The sequence below is a fragment of the Staurois parvus genome, unplaced genomic scaffold, assembly GCF_062004578.1.
Source record: "Staurois parvus isolate SC_StPar_1 unplaced genomic scaffold, SC_StPar_1.0 ptg000375l, whole genome shotgun sequence".
Lineage (NCBI taxonomy): Eukaryota > Metazoa > Chordata > Amphibia > Anura > Ranidae > Staurois > Staurois parvus.
The window spans coordinates 1,671,393-1,692,323 of NW_028318171.1; the positions used below are offsets into that span (position 1 = coordinate 1,671,393).

Consider the following 20,931-nt stretch of genomic DNA (forward strand, 5'->3'; position numbering starts at 1 on the left):
GAGAACTTTGAGACCCCTACTGGAAAGGTTGAAAGAACAAAATGTGCAATATAGATGGGGGACTCCCGAATGTTTAATAGGATGGAAAAATGGGACTACAGCATACCTTAGGTTTCCAGAAGATATGAAAAATTTTTGTGACAGTTTAAAAATTCAAAGAACGGAAATCCCCGGCTGGGAAGAAGAACGATGAGAAAGTAGAGCGAAGAGAAAAGAGGACTGGCAATGTGTGGGGGGGAGAGGTGGAGGGGGGGAGAGGGATGGAGGAAGAGAGAGGTTTTTTTTTGTTTTTTTTTTTTTTTTCTTTTTTTTTCTTCTTCTCCTCTCACCTTCTACCCCCACTCTATTGCCTTAGTTATGGATTTTTTCTTCTTTTTTTTTTTTTTTTTTTTTTTTTTTTCTTTTTTTTTCTCTTTTCTGCCGGTGATAAATCCAGGGAGGCTTGGGAGGTTATGGGGAGGTTAGACAAGGGGAAAGTCGTCCATGGACGGAGTTTTAGCCCAAGGACCAAATCAAAGGTGGATTTTTAATCCATAAATGATTAGTAGGCAAATGTTAGGCCTAAAAAGAGGGGGGAGGGGAGGGGGGAGGGAGGGGGTTGGAAGGTTGGAAGGGTGGGATATGGGAGAGGGAGGTTGTTTTTTCTGCAAAATAAAAGACGATATAAAAGCAAGTGAGAAGGGAGAAGGAGAGAGAAATAAAAAATATAGATGGAGGAGAAAAGAGGAAATTTAAGGAAGATGGAAGAGATTCAGTTTATAACATATAACATAAATGGGTTGAACTGTCCCGGGAAAAGATATAGATTATTTAAAGAATTACACCATAGAGATGCCTCAGTGATATTTTTACAGGAGACACATCTTGAGATAAGTTCAAATGTTAGGCTGAGGTCTAAAAATCACCCAACATGGTATTATGCAGATTCCCCGGTTAAAAGAGCAAAAGGGGTAGCAATAGGCCTGGCAAAGAATGTTAGGTTCGAGTTGGAAGATAGAAAAACAGACCCAGATGGGAGATTTTTGTTCTTAAGGGGCAAGTTACAGGAGATCGAGTGTACACTGGCTAACATTTACTGTCCTAATAAAAAACCGGAGGAGTATCTGAAAAAGGTGTTGAGGAAGTTGATGGACTTTAAAAAAGGACGTTTGATCCTGGCAGGGGACTTTAACTTTTGTATGGACCCACAAAGGGACGCCACCTCCCATATAAAGACAGAAGGAAGTAAGGCCCTGAAATTATTGAAAAAAGAACTACACATAAGTCAATTGGTAGATGCCTGGAGAATTACACACACGCAAGATAGAGATTATACTTTTTTCTCAAATATGCATAAGAGATATTCAAGATTAGATTATATATTAATAGAACATCAATTAATTGACCACCTGACCCAGGTAGACATAGAGACAATATCTTTATCAGACCACGCTCCAGTTACTATGAAAATGGAATGGGGGAGAAGGAAAAGCGGAGGGTTGGGATGGAAATTGAATGAGACACTTTTAGTGGAAAGGGAAATAGCTCAGAAAATAGGGGAGGAGATTGAACGCTTTTTTAAGGAGAATCAGACAGGGGAGGTGTCAACAGCCACAGTGTGGGAGGCACATAAAGCTTATATAAGAGGAATATTAATGGCGATTGGGGCAAGAAAGAAAAAAGAAAGAAGGGAGAAAATGAATGAGCTCTTAGAAGAAATAGGTAAATTAGAACAAATACATAAGAATAGAATAACAAAAGAAATAGAGCTGAAGTTAAAAAAACAGAAGGAAGAACTGAAAGAAATGATAGAAGAGGAGAGGAGAGGAGAGGAGAAAAGTATATAATAGAGTTTTAAGTGAGAGATATAGATGGGGAGAAAGACCTGGAAAGTATCTGATGAGAGCCTTGAGGAAAAAGAAAAATAGAAATTATATAGAAAAAATAAAAGATGCTAAAGGAAACATGAAACACTCAAATAAAGATATCACCAAAGCCTTCATAGAATATTACAGGAAACTGTACAATATAAGCCCCTTGGAAGGTTCAGAAACTATAGACAGTGAGAAAAATCAGAAAAGAAAAAAATATCTGGAAATGGCTAGGTTATTAAAATTAAATGAGGATCAACTAAACTCCCTAGATGCAGATATCTCACAGGAAGAAATAAAACTAGCATTAAAGGGGACAGTGTCGGGGAAAAGCCCAGGTCCAGATGGTTATACAGTGAGATACTATAAAAAATTTAGTGAAATCTTAGTACCAAAACTCAAAAACTACATGAATGCACTAGGTGGAGAGATGGAAGTAAGAAGAGAATCATTACAAGCCCAACTCGTGCTCATTCAGAAAGAGGGAAAAGATCCCTCTCAGTGTTCTAGCTATAGACCTATTTCACTATTGAACACAGATACTAAGCTGTACGCAAAAGTCCTAGCAAACAGATTGAAAGAGCTAATGCCTGGATGGATACACGAGGATCAGGTGGGTTTTGTTCCAGGGAGGGAAGGAAAAGATAATGGGGTACGATCATTGATGTTAATCCAAAAGAGTAAAAAGGGAAAAGAACCGGTGGTACTACTGTCTATAGATGTTGAAAAAGCGTTTGATAGGGTAAACTGGAGATTCATGATGGATACTCTGGAAGCTTTGGGAATCGGGCCTAGGATGAGAGAGTGGATAGGAAAGCTGTACAGATACCCCTCGGTGGTCATTGGGGTAAACGGGGAGAGGTCAGAACCCATTGAGATGTCAAACGGAACAAGACAGGGATGCCCATTGTCCCCATTGCTGTATGTTATATCTCTAGAACCTCTATTGTCAACAATAAGATTGAATAGAGACGTAAAGGGAATCCTGATAGGAGATACGGAACATAAAGTTGCTGCCTTCGCAGACGACTTGTTGTTCTATGTAGGAAACCCCAGGTTAACACTTCCAAACTTAATGAAGTCACTAAAGGAGTACGGAGAACTATCAAATTTAAAGATAAATCCAACAAAAACGGAGATTCTAAATATAAACATCTTAAAAAACGAAAAAGAAAAGATACAAAAAGAATTCCCCTTTAAATGGAAAGACAGAGATATAAAATATCTAGGAGTAAAACTCACAGCCTCACATAAACATCTATATAAACTAAACTATATTACACTGATTAATGAGATTAGAGATGAATTAAAAAGATTGGAGGGAGGAACCCCGACATGGATGGGTCGTATTAATCTGGTAAAAATGGTAATAGTACCAAAAATCATATATAGATATCAAATGATCCCAATTAAACTCCCAGAGATTTTCTTTAAAATAATTAAGAAATTGATAACAAGATACATATGGAGGAATAAAAAACCAAGACTGTCATACGAACTGCTAAGTAGGAGGAAAGAAAGAGGGGGTTTAGGGCTCCCAGACTTTAAAAGATATTACAAAGCGGTAATACTGGCAAGAACCATAGATTGGATATTTAATAATAAAAAAAGCTGGGTGAGAATAGAGAATGAACTCAGCGGAATAGACTTGGGAAGAATGATATGGGTGCCAACACAGTATAGGGGTTTAAATGATAATGTAAATACATACACTTTGAATGTTTTAAAGATTTGGGATAACTTACACAGAAGTATGAAATGGACTTTTAATTCTACACTGATTCCACTAAAAAATACAGAGTTTTTCCCCCCAGGTAGAGAAGAAATAGGAGGGAAGTGGTTTAAAAAAGATAAGGTGCAATTAGGAGATATCTTGGTGGGAGACGAAATAGGAGCATTTGGCGAATTGAAAAAAAGAGAGGGAGAGATTTTCACTAAATTAGACGAATGGCGGTATTTCCAATTGAGGTGTTTTGTCGGAAGTTTGCCAAGACCTTTAAGGACAAGAGACAATTGGAACTTGTTCGAAAAGACATTGGGAACACAAGGTGATGGGAAACACGGGATTGCTAGAGTTTATAAAATACTCACTGAACTAGACACAAACACGAAACCAACATATTTAACAAAATGGGAAATGGATATGGGAGTTGTGATAGATGAGGAAAAGCAGAGGAGAATGTATAGATTAACTCACGAAAATGTCTCTATGAGAGAAGTAGAGATGAACTATAAGTGTTTGACAAGATGGCACACTTCACCAATAGTAGAAAATAAGATGTGTGGAGAGAGTACACCGCTGTGTTGGAGGGGATGTGGAGAAATAGGCACAATATACCATATATGGTGGGGATGCCCAAAAATCCAGATATTCTGGAAAACAATAATCCACTTAATAAGAAAATTGACAGGAATAGATATAAATCTAGACCCAGAAGTATGTATCTTGCACATCACGGATATAACGGTAAATAAATATAAAAAATCAGGGATATGGTACTATATAAATGCTGCAAAAGCCCTGATACCCAAGTTCTGGAGGCAAATAGAGGCACCAAAGGAAGAGGACTGGATTGAAAGAGTCGAGCAGATTAAAAAGATGGAAAGGTTGTGCCATACCCAAGAAGATAAGATGGAGGTTTATTATGGGAAATGGGAGAACTGGGAAAAAGCTAGATTATATATGAGATGTAGGAAAGAATAAAGATAACAACAGAAAAATTTCCACTTGCTGATACAGGAAGACGCAGAGAAAAGATAGAATAGGCAGAGGGGATACGGGGTGGGGGGTGGAGAAGGGGGGGAAAGGTTGCATAAAGTATATAAAGTAGAAATGTTGGTTAATATAATATTATAGAATATATTCTTATATATATATATTTATATTGTGATGATGAAATGTAATTAAAATGGAAAATTAATAAATATTTAAATTATAAAAAAAAAAAAAAAAAAACACTGGGTGGACATAAATATGTGCATTAACAATATTAAACCGGTAGTCCTGTTGGGAAGGATGTAACATTCTTTTTATTTTAGCATTGTGATCATCATTTACAATCGCGTAGCACACATATAAAAATAACTCACTTTTTTTTAAAATAAAGATCTTTGTGTGTTAGCTTTGTGAATTGAGTCTCATACTGTATTTCTGTTGGCTGTTGTTGGTGTTTTCTGAGATCAATAGAGGCAAGTGCACAACTATCCAAGCACACAGCAGTTCCGTGGCAGTAGAGATGTGACCTTTCACTGCCCTTCTCCTTTCAGAAAAATGAATGGGCAGGATTCTCTGCAAAAACAAAGTATCTTCTTATTGCCCCTCGGATTTTGAATGAACGAGATTGTTCATGTTCACTATTAAGGGATGTATAAGGGAACATTTTTCGTTATTTTACACATTTTGGCCACCTTTCACCCGCCATATAGTACAATGACAGGCGCAAGGTTGTTCTCTCGTTCTGGGAGGACGTCATATGACGTCCTTCCATTCTCACCGCGCATGCGCAGCTCAGGGAGCACGCAGTGCGGCGATCGCCGATGCGCTGTGTCCCTCGGACACAGCGGATCACGGAAAGAGAGATGTCGGCTCAATCATGTGATCAGCTGTGTCCAATCACAGCTGATCACATGTAAACACGGAAATGCCGGTTATTGGCATTTCTCTCCTCTCGAGCTGTCATGCTGACAGCTCGAGAGGAGAGGAGAGCCGGTAATCGGCTTTCCGCAGAGGGGACATGTACACGGATCATCAGGGCATCATCAGTGTGCCCTGATGATCAGTGTGGCCCCAGAAGTGCGACCTGTCAGTGTCCATCAGTGCCAGCAGTCAGTGCTCATCAGTGCCACCTGTCAGTGCCCATCAGTGCCACATTAATGCCACATATCAGTGCATACCAGTGCACATCAATGCCACATATCAGTGCCCATCTGAGCTGCCTTTCAATGTCACCCATCAGTGCCAGTCAGTGCCACCTATCAGTGCCAGTCAGTGCCGCCTATCAGTGCCAGTCAGTGCTGCCTATCAGTGCCATATATCAGTGTCATGTATCAGTGCTGTCTTTCAGTGCCCATCAGTGATGGCGGTCAATGCCCATCAGTGCAACCTACCAGTGCCTCCTCATCAGTGTCCATCAGTGCCACGTATTAGTGTCCATCAGTGCAGCCTATCACTGCCCATCACTGCAGCCTCATTAGCGCACATCAGTGAAGGAGAAAAATCACTTATTTACAAAATTGTATACAAAAACTAAGAAAAAACTTTTTTTTTTTTTTAATTTTCAGTGGTTTTTGGTTTGTTTAAGAAAAAATAAAAATCTCAGAGGTGATTAAATACCACCAAAAGAAATCTCTATCTGTCTCAAAAAAATTATAAAAACGTCATATGGGTACAGTGTTGCATGACCACGCAATTGTCATTCAAAGTGTGACAGCGCTGAAAGCTGGAAATTGGCCTGGGCAGGAAGGGGGTATAAGTGCCCTGTAGGCAAGTGGTTAAAGAACTGTAAGAAAACTGTTTTTAAAATTTTGGATAGAATAAGGGAGAGTTATAACCCCTGTTAGTTTATTCTTTGCCATCTGTGTCCCATTGGGGAGATTTATCTTCTCTTTCTGTCCCAAAGCCAAAACAGGAAGTGAGTGATAATTCCTGCAAATGGAGGGGCTTCCTTGGAGACCCCTAAGTCACCAGAACTGATTTCTCCAATGGAAAAGTTCCCCTCTATTACTTCTCTGGGTACAGCCCAAAATTTGGGGGTTTCTTTACTTTCACTTTTGATGCTAATGATAAACAGCACAAATACAGAGGATGTATTTCTCTAACGGAGGCACAGACAGCAATAAAACCCTAAGAGGTGTTCTAATCCCCTCTGCCTTTAGTTATACTTTAAAGCATTTAAGTCTTTTACAGTGCACTCTGCATATTAACTAACATGTATGATCATTGGGAACACCCTGTAAAAGTATAGATTTTTATTTTGTGTTTGTGAGTATGAAGTCAACTAAATGAAGTCAACTGCTCAGGAAGTGTTTTTTTTTTCAAGAAGGAAACACACAAAAGATCCTTCCTGCTTCATTCCTGCCACAACTGGTTATCTCATTGATGCAACATGTATGACCTCTACTACAGTAAATTAATTTCTCTTCTGCCAGACCCTAGTATCTGTTCTAGCCTATTTAAAGGGGTGTGGAATACAGGCATACCTCGGTTTACGAACGCCTCGGTTAACGTAATTTTCAGTTTACGAATGAAAATCCATTGAAAATAATGGCTCGGTTTACAAATTTTTTTCGAACGGATTAATTGGTTTTCAATGCATTTACAAATTTTTTTTTAATCATGTCCCTGTACAGTACTATGCCTTTTAAAGTGCACTGTATAAAGAGTTTTGAACAGATTTGACTTTTTTTTTTACTTTTTTCTGACCTCCGGAACAGATTAATTGGTTTTCAATGCATTCCTATGGGAAACTGCATTTCAGTTTACAAATTTTTTGCAAAACGAAAAGTCCTGCAGAAAGAATTAAATTCATAAACCGAGGTACGCCTGTACTTCTCTCAGAGCACTGCTGACCCCTTGTAACTACTTTGTATTAATATTACTGACATTAAGTACATGTGAAGCCTGTGGATAAAAAACACATGGGCAGCTTAAAAAGCAACGCTTCCAATTTCATTCCAGCCAGGAAAAGACTTCACCACTTATCATCCAGAAGCAATACATTAGTCTGAACTCTCTTTTGAGTGATCTTTATAACAAGAAAGAATCAAAATAAGAGGCAAAAATGACAGCTTCAGAGCAATGGCCACTTGGTCACTGGCATGTAATTCATCTTATTGTTACTTGCATCACCTTTCAGTTCAGTGTCATTTGTTTTTAAGTACCGTATGTTTAAACCCAAGAATAAAAATGTAATGTATTTTAGCTTACTCATCCTTCGATGTCGTGGCTGCATTCATTTTCTTTTTTGGCTAATAACTTTTTCAGCAAGTACAGAAAAATACATTTTGGTCTTGTCCCATTCTGTGAATTAAACATAGACCTCAAATAATGTTATATTCCCTCCAAGCTATCTTCTGTAAGCTACCAATTCCCCACCCCATCCCATGTAATGAACATAGTGAGGAAGAGGTGTTTGTAGTCCAGATCAAGAGAGCAGCCTAGGATGACAACCATGTTTCCTCCATAGATAATGTAGTATTTTGGTACTTTTGTGTAGCTTGACAGTATCCTGGTACAATCTGGAATTTATATATTTATGTGTGTGTGTGTGTATATATATATCTTTTTTTTTTTTTTGCATAGCTGGTAATGAAAATACAAGATATCTTTGATACAAAGCGTGGAAAAAAGAAGGTCAAAGTCCAGACATTTAATGGGCAAGACACAACTTCATCCAAAGGTAAGTCTCTTCATTAATTTAATCCTTGCCGTATCTCTATGAAGTGTGATTTACAGCATCATAGTACCAACGTAGAGCCGTTGAATGCTATTTACAAGCCATATTGACCTTGTTCATTGAAGAAATGCCCACTTGCTCACAGATGGGATTTTTAACACCATTCTCTGTAAAAAAAAAAAAAATTATGTTTCTACCCTATTGATAATAAATGATCCTCTGCTGATATTGTTTTTACAAAGTTGAAAATAAAATAATCTAAATTATATGGTAGGATGAAAATTTAAACAATGTTTTATCTTTACCGATCATTGTTACCATTTCTTATTTTGCAGGAGAAGCAAGTGAGTCAGAAAGTGAGGCAGAGGATCGTCAGAAAAGTAAGCAAAGTAATATAAAAGGAAGTGTAATCTCAAAAACTGCATGTTTTTAAACTGTATCTAAAGCCAAGGCATTTGTTTTGCTTTTGGATCAAGTGGGAAGAATTAGAACCCTAGCCAGATATTTGTTGCTATCTGTGTTCCCATTTTTCCTCTCTTTTATCTAGTTACCACTGTCACTGGAACTGACAGTGAAGTCAAATCCAAAATTTTGAGTTGTCTCCAGAACAGGATTAAAGGGGAAATCTTAAATGGGGACGCCTGGTCTGGTCTTACTTAGGATTTCTTTTAAGGAGAACATATGCAACAAGCTGTAGACAAAACCTGGGGTACATAGGAAGGAGTATAAAGAATAGCATTTCTGTGACAGACCAAAAAAGAATTTCATAACTGTTTTTTGAAAAAAAAAAAAAGTTTACCTTTTATACAATAGACACCACAGATATTTTCTCTACATAATAATATTTATAATATATGCATTGATGAACATTTGTTGGGAGTATGCTGCAGCGTGTCCCTGGATAGATTTCTACCTTTTCTTTTATGGCTGGATATTTTTAGCATTTGCCTTGTCAACCAGTTTTACTTTTTGGAAAATATTTTTTCATGTTAATGGAATATAAATATGAGTAATATTTTTGTTAACTGCCACTTGCTCTATTAGTGTTTTACTATCTGATTTATGTTAGGGACCCCTCTGCCTATTTTCTACTTAGACAGTGCTTAAAATTTGATTTAGAGTTCAAAAACGTTCTTGCCTGTCAGCCAATTTACAGCCAGTCTGCTAGTGGTTCATATGATTATGAACCATCTGAGTGCTGGGCTACAACACTGGTACTAAATTACATGACCATGCCACAAGTCAGATTGTGGCACAAGGGCATTGTTTTGGGCCAGGATCTTCTTATGCCAAGCAAGGAAAAAGGCAAGCTCAGGGCTGATGATTAGCTAGCTATATCTTTGATAGTCAGCCCATGTCTGGAGCAGTGCATGCTAGAGAACAGGTGGTAAGCAAGATAAGGATGCTATGTTGAGGAGTTACTATTTTGTACTGGCAGTGTGTAATACTGATAAAATTAGTGTGGCTCAAGAGCCTCTTTAATTAAATTTTGCCTTGTCCTTTTTGTAATTAAAAATAAAATAAATACTATTTATGTGTGAACCAGAATAGCATTTTTCGTCAGCTCTTGTATATGAAGTCTCTACCACTCCCTTTCCTTTTAATCCCAGAAAATTCAGCTTTGTCACAGATTTCCCATAATTTACTTGAAAAATGGCCATTAATGAAATGAACCAATCTATTTTAATGAAAATAAAATAGACTAACCAAGACAATGGTTTTATAAATCCAGAAAACCTTGTCTTTCTTGATGGACCAGCCTAGTTATCATAGACAAGAAGGTGGAACATGTGTTTACTTGATGACTGGGCAGGACTCCTAGGCCATCTTTACTAATCTCATGACGCCCATAACATTGTTTCTCAACAGCTGATTTACAAGAAACCGAGAGCAGAAAAATAAAGTTTATACTCCCTTGGGTCCTGAGATGTTTGATCAAAGCATTATGATTTAAAAAAGACAGCATAGCTTAAAATATTGAAAGCTTCATTGTGCTAGTTAAAAAAAACCCAAAAAACTATAAGCATGAAATGAAGTTGAATCAATGTTCATTATTGTCTTATACAGAACACAACAAGCGTTTGGCTCATGTTCAGAATTCCCTGAAGCGTAACCCCCACTACCAGACTTTGGAGCGGGACCTTATCGAACTCCAAGAACAACAACTATTTGAGCTGTTCGTGGTTGTCTCCCTGCAAAAGAAGCCATCAGGAGATACCTATGTTCCCTATATAACACAGCAGTACCCCAGTAAGGTAAAGATTTTGTTAGCTATTTAATATTTTCATATTATTCATGTGTTAAAAGTTCCATGTATTTCATTTTAAGTTCTCATTAACAAAACGTTTTGGCACCAGCATAGGCTAATGGTGAATGATATGAATGGTGGTATAGGGAGATACCTCATCATATCACGACTCGACTACTGCAACTCCCTCCTCACTGGCCTGCCTCGCCGCTGGCTGTCCCCGCTCCAGTCGATCCTGAATACGACTGCCAGACTCATTCACCTTTCCAACCACTCTGTCTCCGCCACCCCCCTCTGCCAATCCCTCCACTGGCTTCCGATTGCGCAACGGATCAAATTCAAAATCCTAACCCTGACGTACAAAGCTGTCCACCACACTGCCCCGAACTACATCACTGACCTAATATCCAAGTACCGCCCAGCACGCACACTCCGCTCCTCACAAGACCTCCTTCTCTCTAGTTCCCTGGTCTACTCCTCCCATGCCCGCCTCCAGGACTTCTCCAAGGTGTTACCCATCCTCCGGAACTCCCTGCCCCAACCCATCAGATTATCACCTACCCTCCTCTCCTTTAGGCGCACCCTGAAAACCCATCTCTTCAGGGAAGCCTACCCCACCCCCTGCTAACTTGCCGACCTCCTCCACTCTTCCTACCACCCCATCCCCCACAGCTATCTCCTCCTGTGCCACCATCCCCTTCCTCCTAGATTGTAAGCTCGAAAGAGCAGGGCCCTCGACCCCCTCATGTTTTGCATTGTATTGGTATTGTTCTGTCACATGTTCTGTCCCCCTTTGTAATGTACAGCGCTGAGCGAACTATTGGCGCTTTATAAATACTGTATAATTATAATAATATTGGGTAATCCATAAAGGGTCTGATATCATAAAAAAAGGTTAGGAAACCCTGTCTTAGGACTAGAACCCGTTATAGCAAGGGTCTGGAATCATAAAAAAGGTTAGGAAACCCTGTCTTAGGACTAGAGCCAGTTCATAACTGGCTCTAGTCCTAAGACAGGGTTTCCTAACCTTTTTTATGATTCCAGACCCTTGATGGATTACCCAATATCTCCCTATACCACCATTCATCAGACTGTCAAAATTCTCACCAGTCCTATTACTGTACAGTACAAAAGAGAAAACCTCTCTTTGTATTTGAGTCTTTATAACCAATTGAATATAGCTGGGTTGAAATTCTCACTTACGTATTACTTGGTTATCTTTATATATAAATGTGCTAGGAAGAGAACCGATGAAAAAATAAGGGTTTTATCCTATTACTTAAAAAGGGCAAATCGTAAAAACAGAAGCTAGCTACAACTAAAGAGTTTTTTTCCTTTTTGTTTTGAGATGATTTATCTACTTTGAACTGAGTTCAATAATCCAAAGAACATTGTTTCAAATTATTTTGAATTATTCCTTTGGTTTCTACACCTCCAAGGAGTATGGAAACCCAGTTAAGAACACTTGTTCTAAGGGGTTGGGCATCCATACAGAAACAATTCTCCCACATTATGCTTGCCTAAAGTCCGGCAATCACAAAAAAGTGTTTGCATGGAGCTGAGAATGCAGCCAGACAGACTGATCATCTTAACCTAAAGTGCATCTAAACTCAAAACCAAAAATGTAACATTTTGCAGCATACTAGTCCTTGGTGTGATGGTTGCATTTGTTTTAGGTTTCCACTGTAGCTATGGAGAAAGCCATGGTTGAAACTCTAGACTGTTCTCCTAATATGGACTGCATACATTCTTATCTTAAAGTGGTAAAGCCAAAAGCTAACATTTATTATATTGCAATTTACCAACTTTTAGATGTGGTGGCTGTATTAGTTTTCATCTTTAGGGTTTCTTTCCTTTTTTTCACCTGTTGATCTGGCCAGGAAGTCTGTTTTTCAAAAGTACAAACTTCATTGCAGATGTAACAGTTGGAGGGATGAGGCAAACCATTTACCACTGGCAGGTGTGCTTACAGAGATCAGCTTTTATGTAAAACCCTCATCCCAAAAGGAAAAAAACAGTTGTCGTAACTGATTATAACGTTTTAGGTGGAGTTTGGCTTGACTTTCTTAGTGTATGTAAATTTGCTAGTACACTTAACACTTCCCTTCCCGCAGACTAACAATGCTTCTGCCCAAAGGTGCCCCCTGTGCTCATTCATCCAGAGTGTAGGCACTTTAATACAGGAGGTGTGTTACCAGCCAGATCACCAGTTGAAAACAGAGAAAAAAGCCTAAAAAAAGGAAAACAAAGGCAGCCACCACATCTAATAATTGGTAAGCTGCAATACAATTGTGGTTTTGAGTTTACTTTAAAAGAAAAAGAAAACCATTGGAGCCACCATGTTTAAGGACTGTAAGCTGTAATATATTGCATTTTTGTTCTTAGGTTTAATTATCTTTCTGTGCAGCCGTATCTGCTCTACTATACAACGATACAATACAAAATCTTACCTTAAAGTATTAAGGATCCTGATATAATTAATAATGAAAAGTCTATTTAACTTCCTGCAGTTATCTTTATTTATATAATTCATGTGTCTTGACATAACAGAACGATCACCCACTGAAGCAATCCAAAGACACAGAGGAGAGGTTAAAGGTCATTCCACAGTTTTGTTTCCCTGATTCAAAAGACTGGGCTCCTGCATCAAATTTTAAGAGGTAATCATTTTGGAATCTATAACTTTTTATACTTTGAAATACCATTTTTGTAGTTGGTAGTCATAAAAAATGAATACCCTTTACTATCCTGTACATATCGGCATATTCACTGTATTTTTAAATAAGTGCAAAAAAGAATTGTTTGAATAATCTTCCAAAAATGTCTTGTTTTAGTGAAACCTTTTCATTTGTACTGACTGGTGAAGATGGCAGCAGATGGTTTGGCTATTGTAGGAATCTTCTGGTAAGAATCACTTTCTTCTATGGCTGGGGGGTTGTGGTAAAATGGAAAGGTTGGTTCATATGAGGCTTACAGTTTAACCCCTTCACGCCTAAGGGTAAAACAAATCTAAATGCCTAAGCACAATTCTGCACAGTTGACATGTGATAGCAAAACCGTACATATCATCACAACTACTTTGCACATCCAGGTGGATTATACCTTGATTTTTTCAGGACAAATTGGGCTTTCATTTGGTGGTAAATGGTAATGGATATCTCCTGATTTTTTTTATTATCAAAGGAAAACTGGCCAAAAATAGTATAAAAAATCCTTTTTTTTTTATTTAGCTATGTGTTTCTTGTTATGACCATAACCTACCACCAAAGAGCAACCCAAAATAAATTCTCCAGCTCTTGACGATCGCAGCGATACCTTATATGTGTATGTTATTTGTTGTTTGTACCCGTAGTACAGCCCAGAAACCATAGTGCGCATTTTGTTTTTGTCTTTTTTTTTTTTTTTTTTACCTAAAACACACTAACACTAACTGACACTGACATTAACACTAACTGACACTGATACCAATTTTTTTTAAAATCCTGACCTTGACCCTGACCTTTGACCTTGACCCTGACCTTTGACCTTGACCCTGACCTAAACACTAACCCTGGCACTGAACTAGATCCAACCTTGATCTAGGTATTTTTTTTTATTTTTTTATTTTATTTTTTTAATATTTATTTATTTATCTTTTTTTTTTTTTTTTTACAAACTTTTTTTTTTCTTCTCTCTGACAGGAGTTCGAGAGATACAATGTATCTCTCTTCTCCATTCATAGAGAGAGAGAGAAAAAAAAACAAGGGGGCCGGGCTGCACAGTGACTGATCACTGTGATAGCCAATCAGAGGCTATCACAGCGATCATGTGACCCGGGACCGGGAGTCCCGGGTCCCGATCGTTAGAACGGGACCCGGTGCTCTCAGTGACACCGCGGTCTCGGTGCTGGGAGCGCGCTGAGGGGCGCGCTCCCAACACAAAGACAGGTACGCAAATATGCGGCCCCACGGAAAAAAGCCCAGGTCCGTGAGGCCGCATATTTGTGTTACGTCGGCGTCAAGGGGTTAACAAATGATTAGATTGTGTTTTCTTGGCGTCTTGTGAGAATTGATAGGGAAACATAGTGAACTTTCTAAATATAAAAAATGCCTGGAAACTGCTCCTATTATTTAAAAATGAGTAGTTAGAGTGAGCACAGACAATTTTCACCGTGCAGTGCACAAAACGCTGAGAATCCTGTGTGTTTCCTATACCGCATCGCATGGCGTTCACGCGATCTGGTGCGGGTGTCAATGTTAAATTAATGATACCCGAAACAGATTGCAAAACGCAGTGCGATTGGCAGAAATCACATCACATGGGTGAGAACACCCATGCAATGTGATTCAAGTGCAGGTAACAAAAAGTGTGGATGTGATGCGATTTGAGCCAAAATGTATGACTCAAATTGCACCACACAGTCATCGCTTGTAATTCGCACAGGAATGCAGTGCAATTCCTGTGCGAATTACATGCAGTGTCCCACACTGCATTAGTGTAAACCGGTCTAAAAAGGAGCCTGCATTTGTACTGTCCCATTACTTTGCAATTCGAACTTGTTCAGTGAATGGCTGGCTTGCTGTTGAGTCATGTAGTAGCTCACTGCCTACTAACACTATCTGTGCTCAACCTTATGCCATTCACAGTGGCTATCAAAAATGCAAAACAATCATTGTTAGTTATGGGTTGCCTAATCAATTTGATTAGCTTTTCAATTGAAAACAGGTTGTAATTTTTACAGGTTCGCCTTGTGTATGGTCAGCCAAAGGTCCTAAAAAACATTTGGTAATTCTATGTGAATGTTTCAGAACCTACATTACAGTCAAATAAAATGGACCTAAAGTGGAATGAAATAACATGTATTTCAGCATTCAGAGTTCATTGCTTAATTTGTTAAATTAATATTAACATAGAAAAATGTGCCTTTTGCTATAAATGGATATGTTTGGCACTACTGCAGTCCCATTGGCATCAGTTACATTATCTTTGCTGATGAAATTTAGGAGACTAATGCTCAGGCAGAGCCACCAGAGCAGAAACGTCCACATGACAAATACAATGTCATAGGTCCTATGACAAGGAACTGATTTTAATTTTTTTACATTAAAACTGCAAATTAAAAATAGAAGTAAATATAGAAATTGTAATTGTATGGTCATTTTGCATGCAAATGGAGATCAGCATGTTTTAAAATTTAAGAAAAACGTAGTCTAAAATAGAACCGTAATCTGTAAAGTAAGGTATTTTTTGACAACTATTGGTACTTTAAGTGTTAGTAAAAGAAAAGATTGCCGCACTTCAATTTAAAAAAATTAGTTAAAGATGTAATGAATGGTCCAGTACAAGACCAGTCACCTGAGCCTTGATTTCTAATGCATTTCATTGATCTTGAGTGTATTCGTAGAGCAGGAGATAGAATAGAATCAATAGATAGACAGAATCAATTTTTAAAGAATAAGATGTTTTTAGGCTTACAAAGTCACTTAAGAAAACAAGAAAAAACTGGGCCAGTAATTATGAAGTGATACAATTGTCCACATTAGCATTTACCAATTTAATTTTATTTTAGGTGCTGTTTCAAAGAAAATAAACAAACATGAAAGCAATAATTTTTCTCTCCTCTATTTTAGCCACAAGGTAAAGGGAAACGTCTGCCTGAAGTTTACTGCATAGTAAGCCGTCTGGGCTGTTTTAACCTATTTTCTAAGGTAAGTCTTAGGTAAATTTGCAGTAAAACGTTCATGTGTTATAATTCAAGTGAATATAAAACTAAGGGCCCAATTACAGACAAAAAATCAAAAAAAATATTTAGATAGAGTGGAGAATAGTTGTTGTCTTTGGACACCTGTGCCATCCTGTACTTATTTATTAAATTTGCTGGACCCTCTGAATGCTTGTTTCATTTTTTTCAACAAGACTTCATTATTTTCATGTCAAAATCACTGAGTGCACTTTAATTTATTAATGGAAAGGTGATTGTTTAGAGCAGAGGTATTGAATTAAAATTCAAGGAGGTCCAGTCACTAAAATGTTCTTCTGGCCGAGGTCCGAATAGGGTGTGCCCATCAGCGTGCCCCCTTACATTAGGTGTCGCCATCAGAGCACACCTTTACATCATGTATTCCCATCACATCAGGTGTGCCCATCAGAGTGCTCCTTTACATCAGTTGTCCCCATCAGAGTGCCCCTTTACATCAGGTATCCCCATCACAGTGCCACCTTACATCAGGTATTCCTGTCAGAGTGTCCCCTTACACTCAAAGTACCCCTTTCTATCATATTTCCCCATCAGAGTGCCCCTTTACATCATATTGCCCATCAAAGTGCCCCTTTCCATCACATGTGCCCATCAGAGGGCCCCTTTCCATCACTCATGCCCATCAGAGTGTCCCTTTCCACAGTATGTACCCATCAGAGTGCCCCCTTAACATAAAATGGACCCATCAGAGTGCCCCTTAACATAAAATGTGCCCATCAGCGTGCCCCTTAACATAGAATGTGCCCATCAGAGTGCCCCCTTAACATAAAATGGACCCATCAGAGTGCCCCTTAACATAAAATGTGCCCATCAGCGTGCCCCTTAACATAAAATGTGCCCATCAGAGTGCCCCTTAACATAAAATGAGGGGCATGCTGATGGGCACATTTTATGTTAAGGGGCACTCTGATGGGCACATTCTATGTTGTGCCCATTAGAATGCCCCTTAACATTCAATCTGCCCATCAGAGTGCCCCTGTAAGACTACACCCTACCTTGAAGGAGCTTTCCGGGATCCTTGCTGGACACTTGTGTACAGGCAGGGAGCGAGAGCCGGAGAGACAGTGAGCTGAAAGGCGCGTGGGCGCACACGTGATATCATGTTGCAATGGTGACCGCCCTGCTCAGTGGCAGATGTCATTGCAGGCTGGCAGCGCTGCTGGCACCGTTCGCGGGCCACCATTTAGTGACCGCTGGTCTAAATGTAAGCAGGAGATATAATGAACTGGCTGCTCCAAAATGCAAATTTCCTTAACTTATAAAACTATTTTTTGTCTTAAAGTCATAAATCACAATATTTAGTCCTATTTTTTTCTATAAGCTTATAAAAATATCTTTCTCCTCTTCCATTAGATCTTAGATGAAGTAGAAAAGAGGAGAGAAATGTCTCCAGCTCTGGTGTCTCCATTTATGCGTAGTGTGATGGAAGCTCCATTCCCTGCACCTGGACGAACCATAACAGTGAAGAGCTTTCTACCAGGGTCGGGAAATGAGGTATATCTACCTTTTTAATACAATTTACTTCATGGTTAGTTATTGACAAGCAGATATCTCTCACACAGGAAGATGGGTAGTAACACAGCTGCATCCCTGCTCTGCTTAGACCCAAAGAGATGTTCCCGTAACTCTGCTGATTTACGGATGTGGTACACAGCTGTGTTTCCCTTTCTCCATAGAAGAGGGATGATAAATGCCTGCATTCACAGAGATTTTCTATCAAGTTTTGAAGTCTATACATGTGATAATGTGAAAAACTTACAACAGTTATAAGTGATACTCAGATTGGCTGTGTCAGTTGAACAGATTGAGCCATATGTGTGCCCCCTGACTGGGTTAGATAGGCTGGCCATATACATTGTGGTAATGCACATCTAATGCATTCATTTAAGCATCCATTTTGAAAAGTATTTTTACTGGTAAAAGTAGAAATTGAGTGAAACAAATGTTGGAAATGCTCTTCATGGCACTTTTCAACATTTGGAATAAACTCTCAAAATTCATTCTTATTTTTATACAGAAAATAGAACTCTGCACTACCACACCTTGAAAGTTGGCCAACTTGAAGGAACAGTGGTGATGTGTCTAGCCACACAAGTGAGCGGGTAGATTCATTACAATCTGGGAGATGTCTGTGAATGGCCAACCTTAAAATGGATTAGTCAGTCTTTCAAAGTCTTCAATATATACCATGAACCTACATGTCAAATTTAAAGTGAAATGTAGTAATATGTACTGTATTAGGTCCCACAATAACTAACACACAGTCTTCAAGTTTTTAAACATATATTATTAACATTACATCAGGCACCTTGAATAATAACCAAGTATATTCAAATTAAATTACTTCCTGTTGTAATTACAACCACTTGACTATATAAACAATACAAATGATCAAAAATATTGTACTGAATAAAGAACCAGAAATAAATAGTAGTGTAACAAAACCTTTTGTCTCAGTGCGATATTTCATGCATAGTATGGTATGCTACACCACAAACTTCAACCCCTTTTATACAGAGTAGATATAAAATACAATGAACATAGGGATTGTAACACAGCAATATTGACTAAAGTAAAAGTCTCTTTAAATTTAACTAAATATACTCTTTAACATTTCTCCAAAAAAGCTGTTAAACTGCATGAAATAAACATTTAGGAACCTTATTTATATATCTGCTCACAATGAATCTATATGCCTTTCCTAATCTGCAGGTCATTGAGCTGTGCCGGCCAATGGACTCCCGCCTGGAACATGTAGACTTTGACTGCTTGTTTAGGTGTCTCAGTGTTTGCCATCTTATTAAAGTCTTTGCCTCTCTTCTACTTGAGAGACGGGTTATCTTTGTAGCTGACAATCTTAGGTAAGAGCAATTTAAAGTTATGTTTTTTTTTTTTACTTTTTAGTACATTTTTTCCTTTGGTTATTTTTTGTACTTTTACCATTTTTGTGACATATTTGTAATAATCTTCCTCCCCATTGCCATCTTTTCATTTCCTTGAGCACTAAGATTAATTTTTATAATATCAGGGAACAAATCTATACAGTATATATTTCTAAGACTATTGTTTTTATGTACTTTTTTCTCTGCAGTACACTATCCAAATGTGCTCATGCAGTGGTTGCCATGCTTTATCCATTCACCTGGCAGCACACCTACATCCCTGTCCTTCCAGCTTCCATGATTGACATTGTGTGTTCTCCTACTCCATTCCTTATTGGTATTCTGTCATGTTCGTTGCCTCTGCTAAGTGACCTCCCTATTGAAGAGGTGAGTAAACTGGTGTTTTTCCCTATTAATAAAATTAATTTTGTAAGCGCTTACATTTCAAGTCTTGTAATAGCAAATACGATACTGTTATATAAATATAATGAACGGGTATCGGTGCATTTGAGCATCTATTTACATCTGCCCCCCATTTTTTTAATTTTCTCTCTTTCTGGTGCATTCTCTATAATATTAATGTAAACTTTTGTTCACCCTTAACCTATTCAGGCAGACACATTATAGCAAGCAATTGCCTGCACTGTATGATCACATACCATATCACACTCCACAAGTACTTCTGCATCCCTGTCCTGCTGCCTATCCTGTATCTTACTATCTATTCATCCTTGTGATGGACATCCTCACTGATCACTTTTATGGACACAGGACTTGGGGGCTAGGTTGAAACAAAACTGCAGAAACGGAAGTCACTATTTTGCATATTTGATCCTCCCAGGTGTTGGAAGACCAAGGGAGCTCTACTAGGTTTTAACCATGTTGGTTCTTTGCAGTTTAGGAAGGTTAAAGTGAACACAGGTTTACTTGAATGCTATATAGTAGGTTATGTTTCTGTTCAAAGTCTTACAAAACAAACTGCAACTTTTACAGATCATCATATCCAGTCAGTGTATAGGTTTGTTCCAAACCTCCTATCATATATGTATAAAACATATCTTTTTCTTCTAGGTTTTAATAGTCGATCTCTGTGGCAACAAGTTCATTCAGCAGGTGAGAAATTTTCTACTCTTTATGTAGACTCTTCCCATTCTAAATGGCTTGCTTATTATTAATGTTATTCATATGATGTGTGAGAATGAGATATATATTAATTGATTGTTGCTAAATAGACCATAAGTCTGTTACTTATGGGCGGTGATACTCACTCTAGGTGTATGCTCTATGCTTTTTTTGAACTAGACAATTGTACACATTTAGGTCATCTGTATTCACTTGAGTTCAGGTGAATTTTAGTTACTGCCCTGTGATTACTTGTGCAATTTGGTTAGCAAACTGACAACTCAGTCTGGTGCTTGGGGCATTCTGCCACAATGTGGGCGTTTCATAGATATACCATCTGGCTTCCCTCCAAACCTCTCCACCTTTCCATACAGCACCGAGTGCATAATGCACGTTTTTCTTTTGTCCCTGAACATGACCTGCCCATATAAAGATTATCATTTGGACATCTGCTTATAGGTTGCCACCTAAATGACACATTAACAGGTTTAACCTGTTTAACTGGGAATGCATTGAAATAGAAAAGAGATAAGAGTAACAGCTAAAAATAAGCTTATGTATATACATTAATTTTATATTGATGAAAAATATTAATTAATCCCTTCCTGATGCTGCCTACCAGCCCTATAAGAGCTTCTAAATGACAGGAGGTGGAGACGAGCTTTCCAGTCATGTGACCGCTATGATATGCTGTCAC

At 38.3% G+C, this 20,931-nt stretch overlaps 1 protein-coding gene across 2 annotated transcripts in view; it reads left to right on the forward strand.

Annotated features, from left to right (window-relative positions):
- The window catches only part of DENND2C (DENN domain containing 2C), a 66,871-nt gene that overhangs the window by 36,699 nt on the left and 9,241 nt on the right, over nt 1-20,931 (forward strand). For both annotated transcript variants that reach the window (XM_089685429.1, XM_089685430.1), the window contains exons 6-15: nt 8,152-8,248; nt 8,581-8,625; nt 10,313-10,500; nt 13,044-13,153; nt 13,328-13,397; nt 16,103-16,180; nt 17,584-17,724; nt 18,943-19,091; nt 19,322-19,499; nt 20,184-20,225. In XM_089685429.1, the coding sequence (XP_089541555.1) occupies nt 8,152-8,248; nt 8,581-8,625; nt 10,313-10,500; nt 13,044-13,153; nt 13,328-13,397; nt 16,103-16,180; nt 17,584-17,724; nt 18,943-19,091; nt 19,322-19,499; nt 20,184-20,225 (1,098 nt within the window). The remainder of the gene's footprint in view (nt 1-8,151; nt 8,249-8,580; nt 8,626-10,312; nt 10,501-13,043; nt 13,154-13,327; nt 13,398-16,102; nt 16,181-17,583; nt 17,725-18,942; nt 19,092-19,321; nt 19,500-20,183; nt 20,226-20,931) is intronic.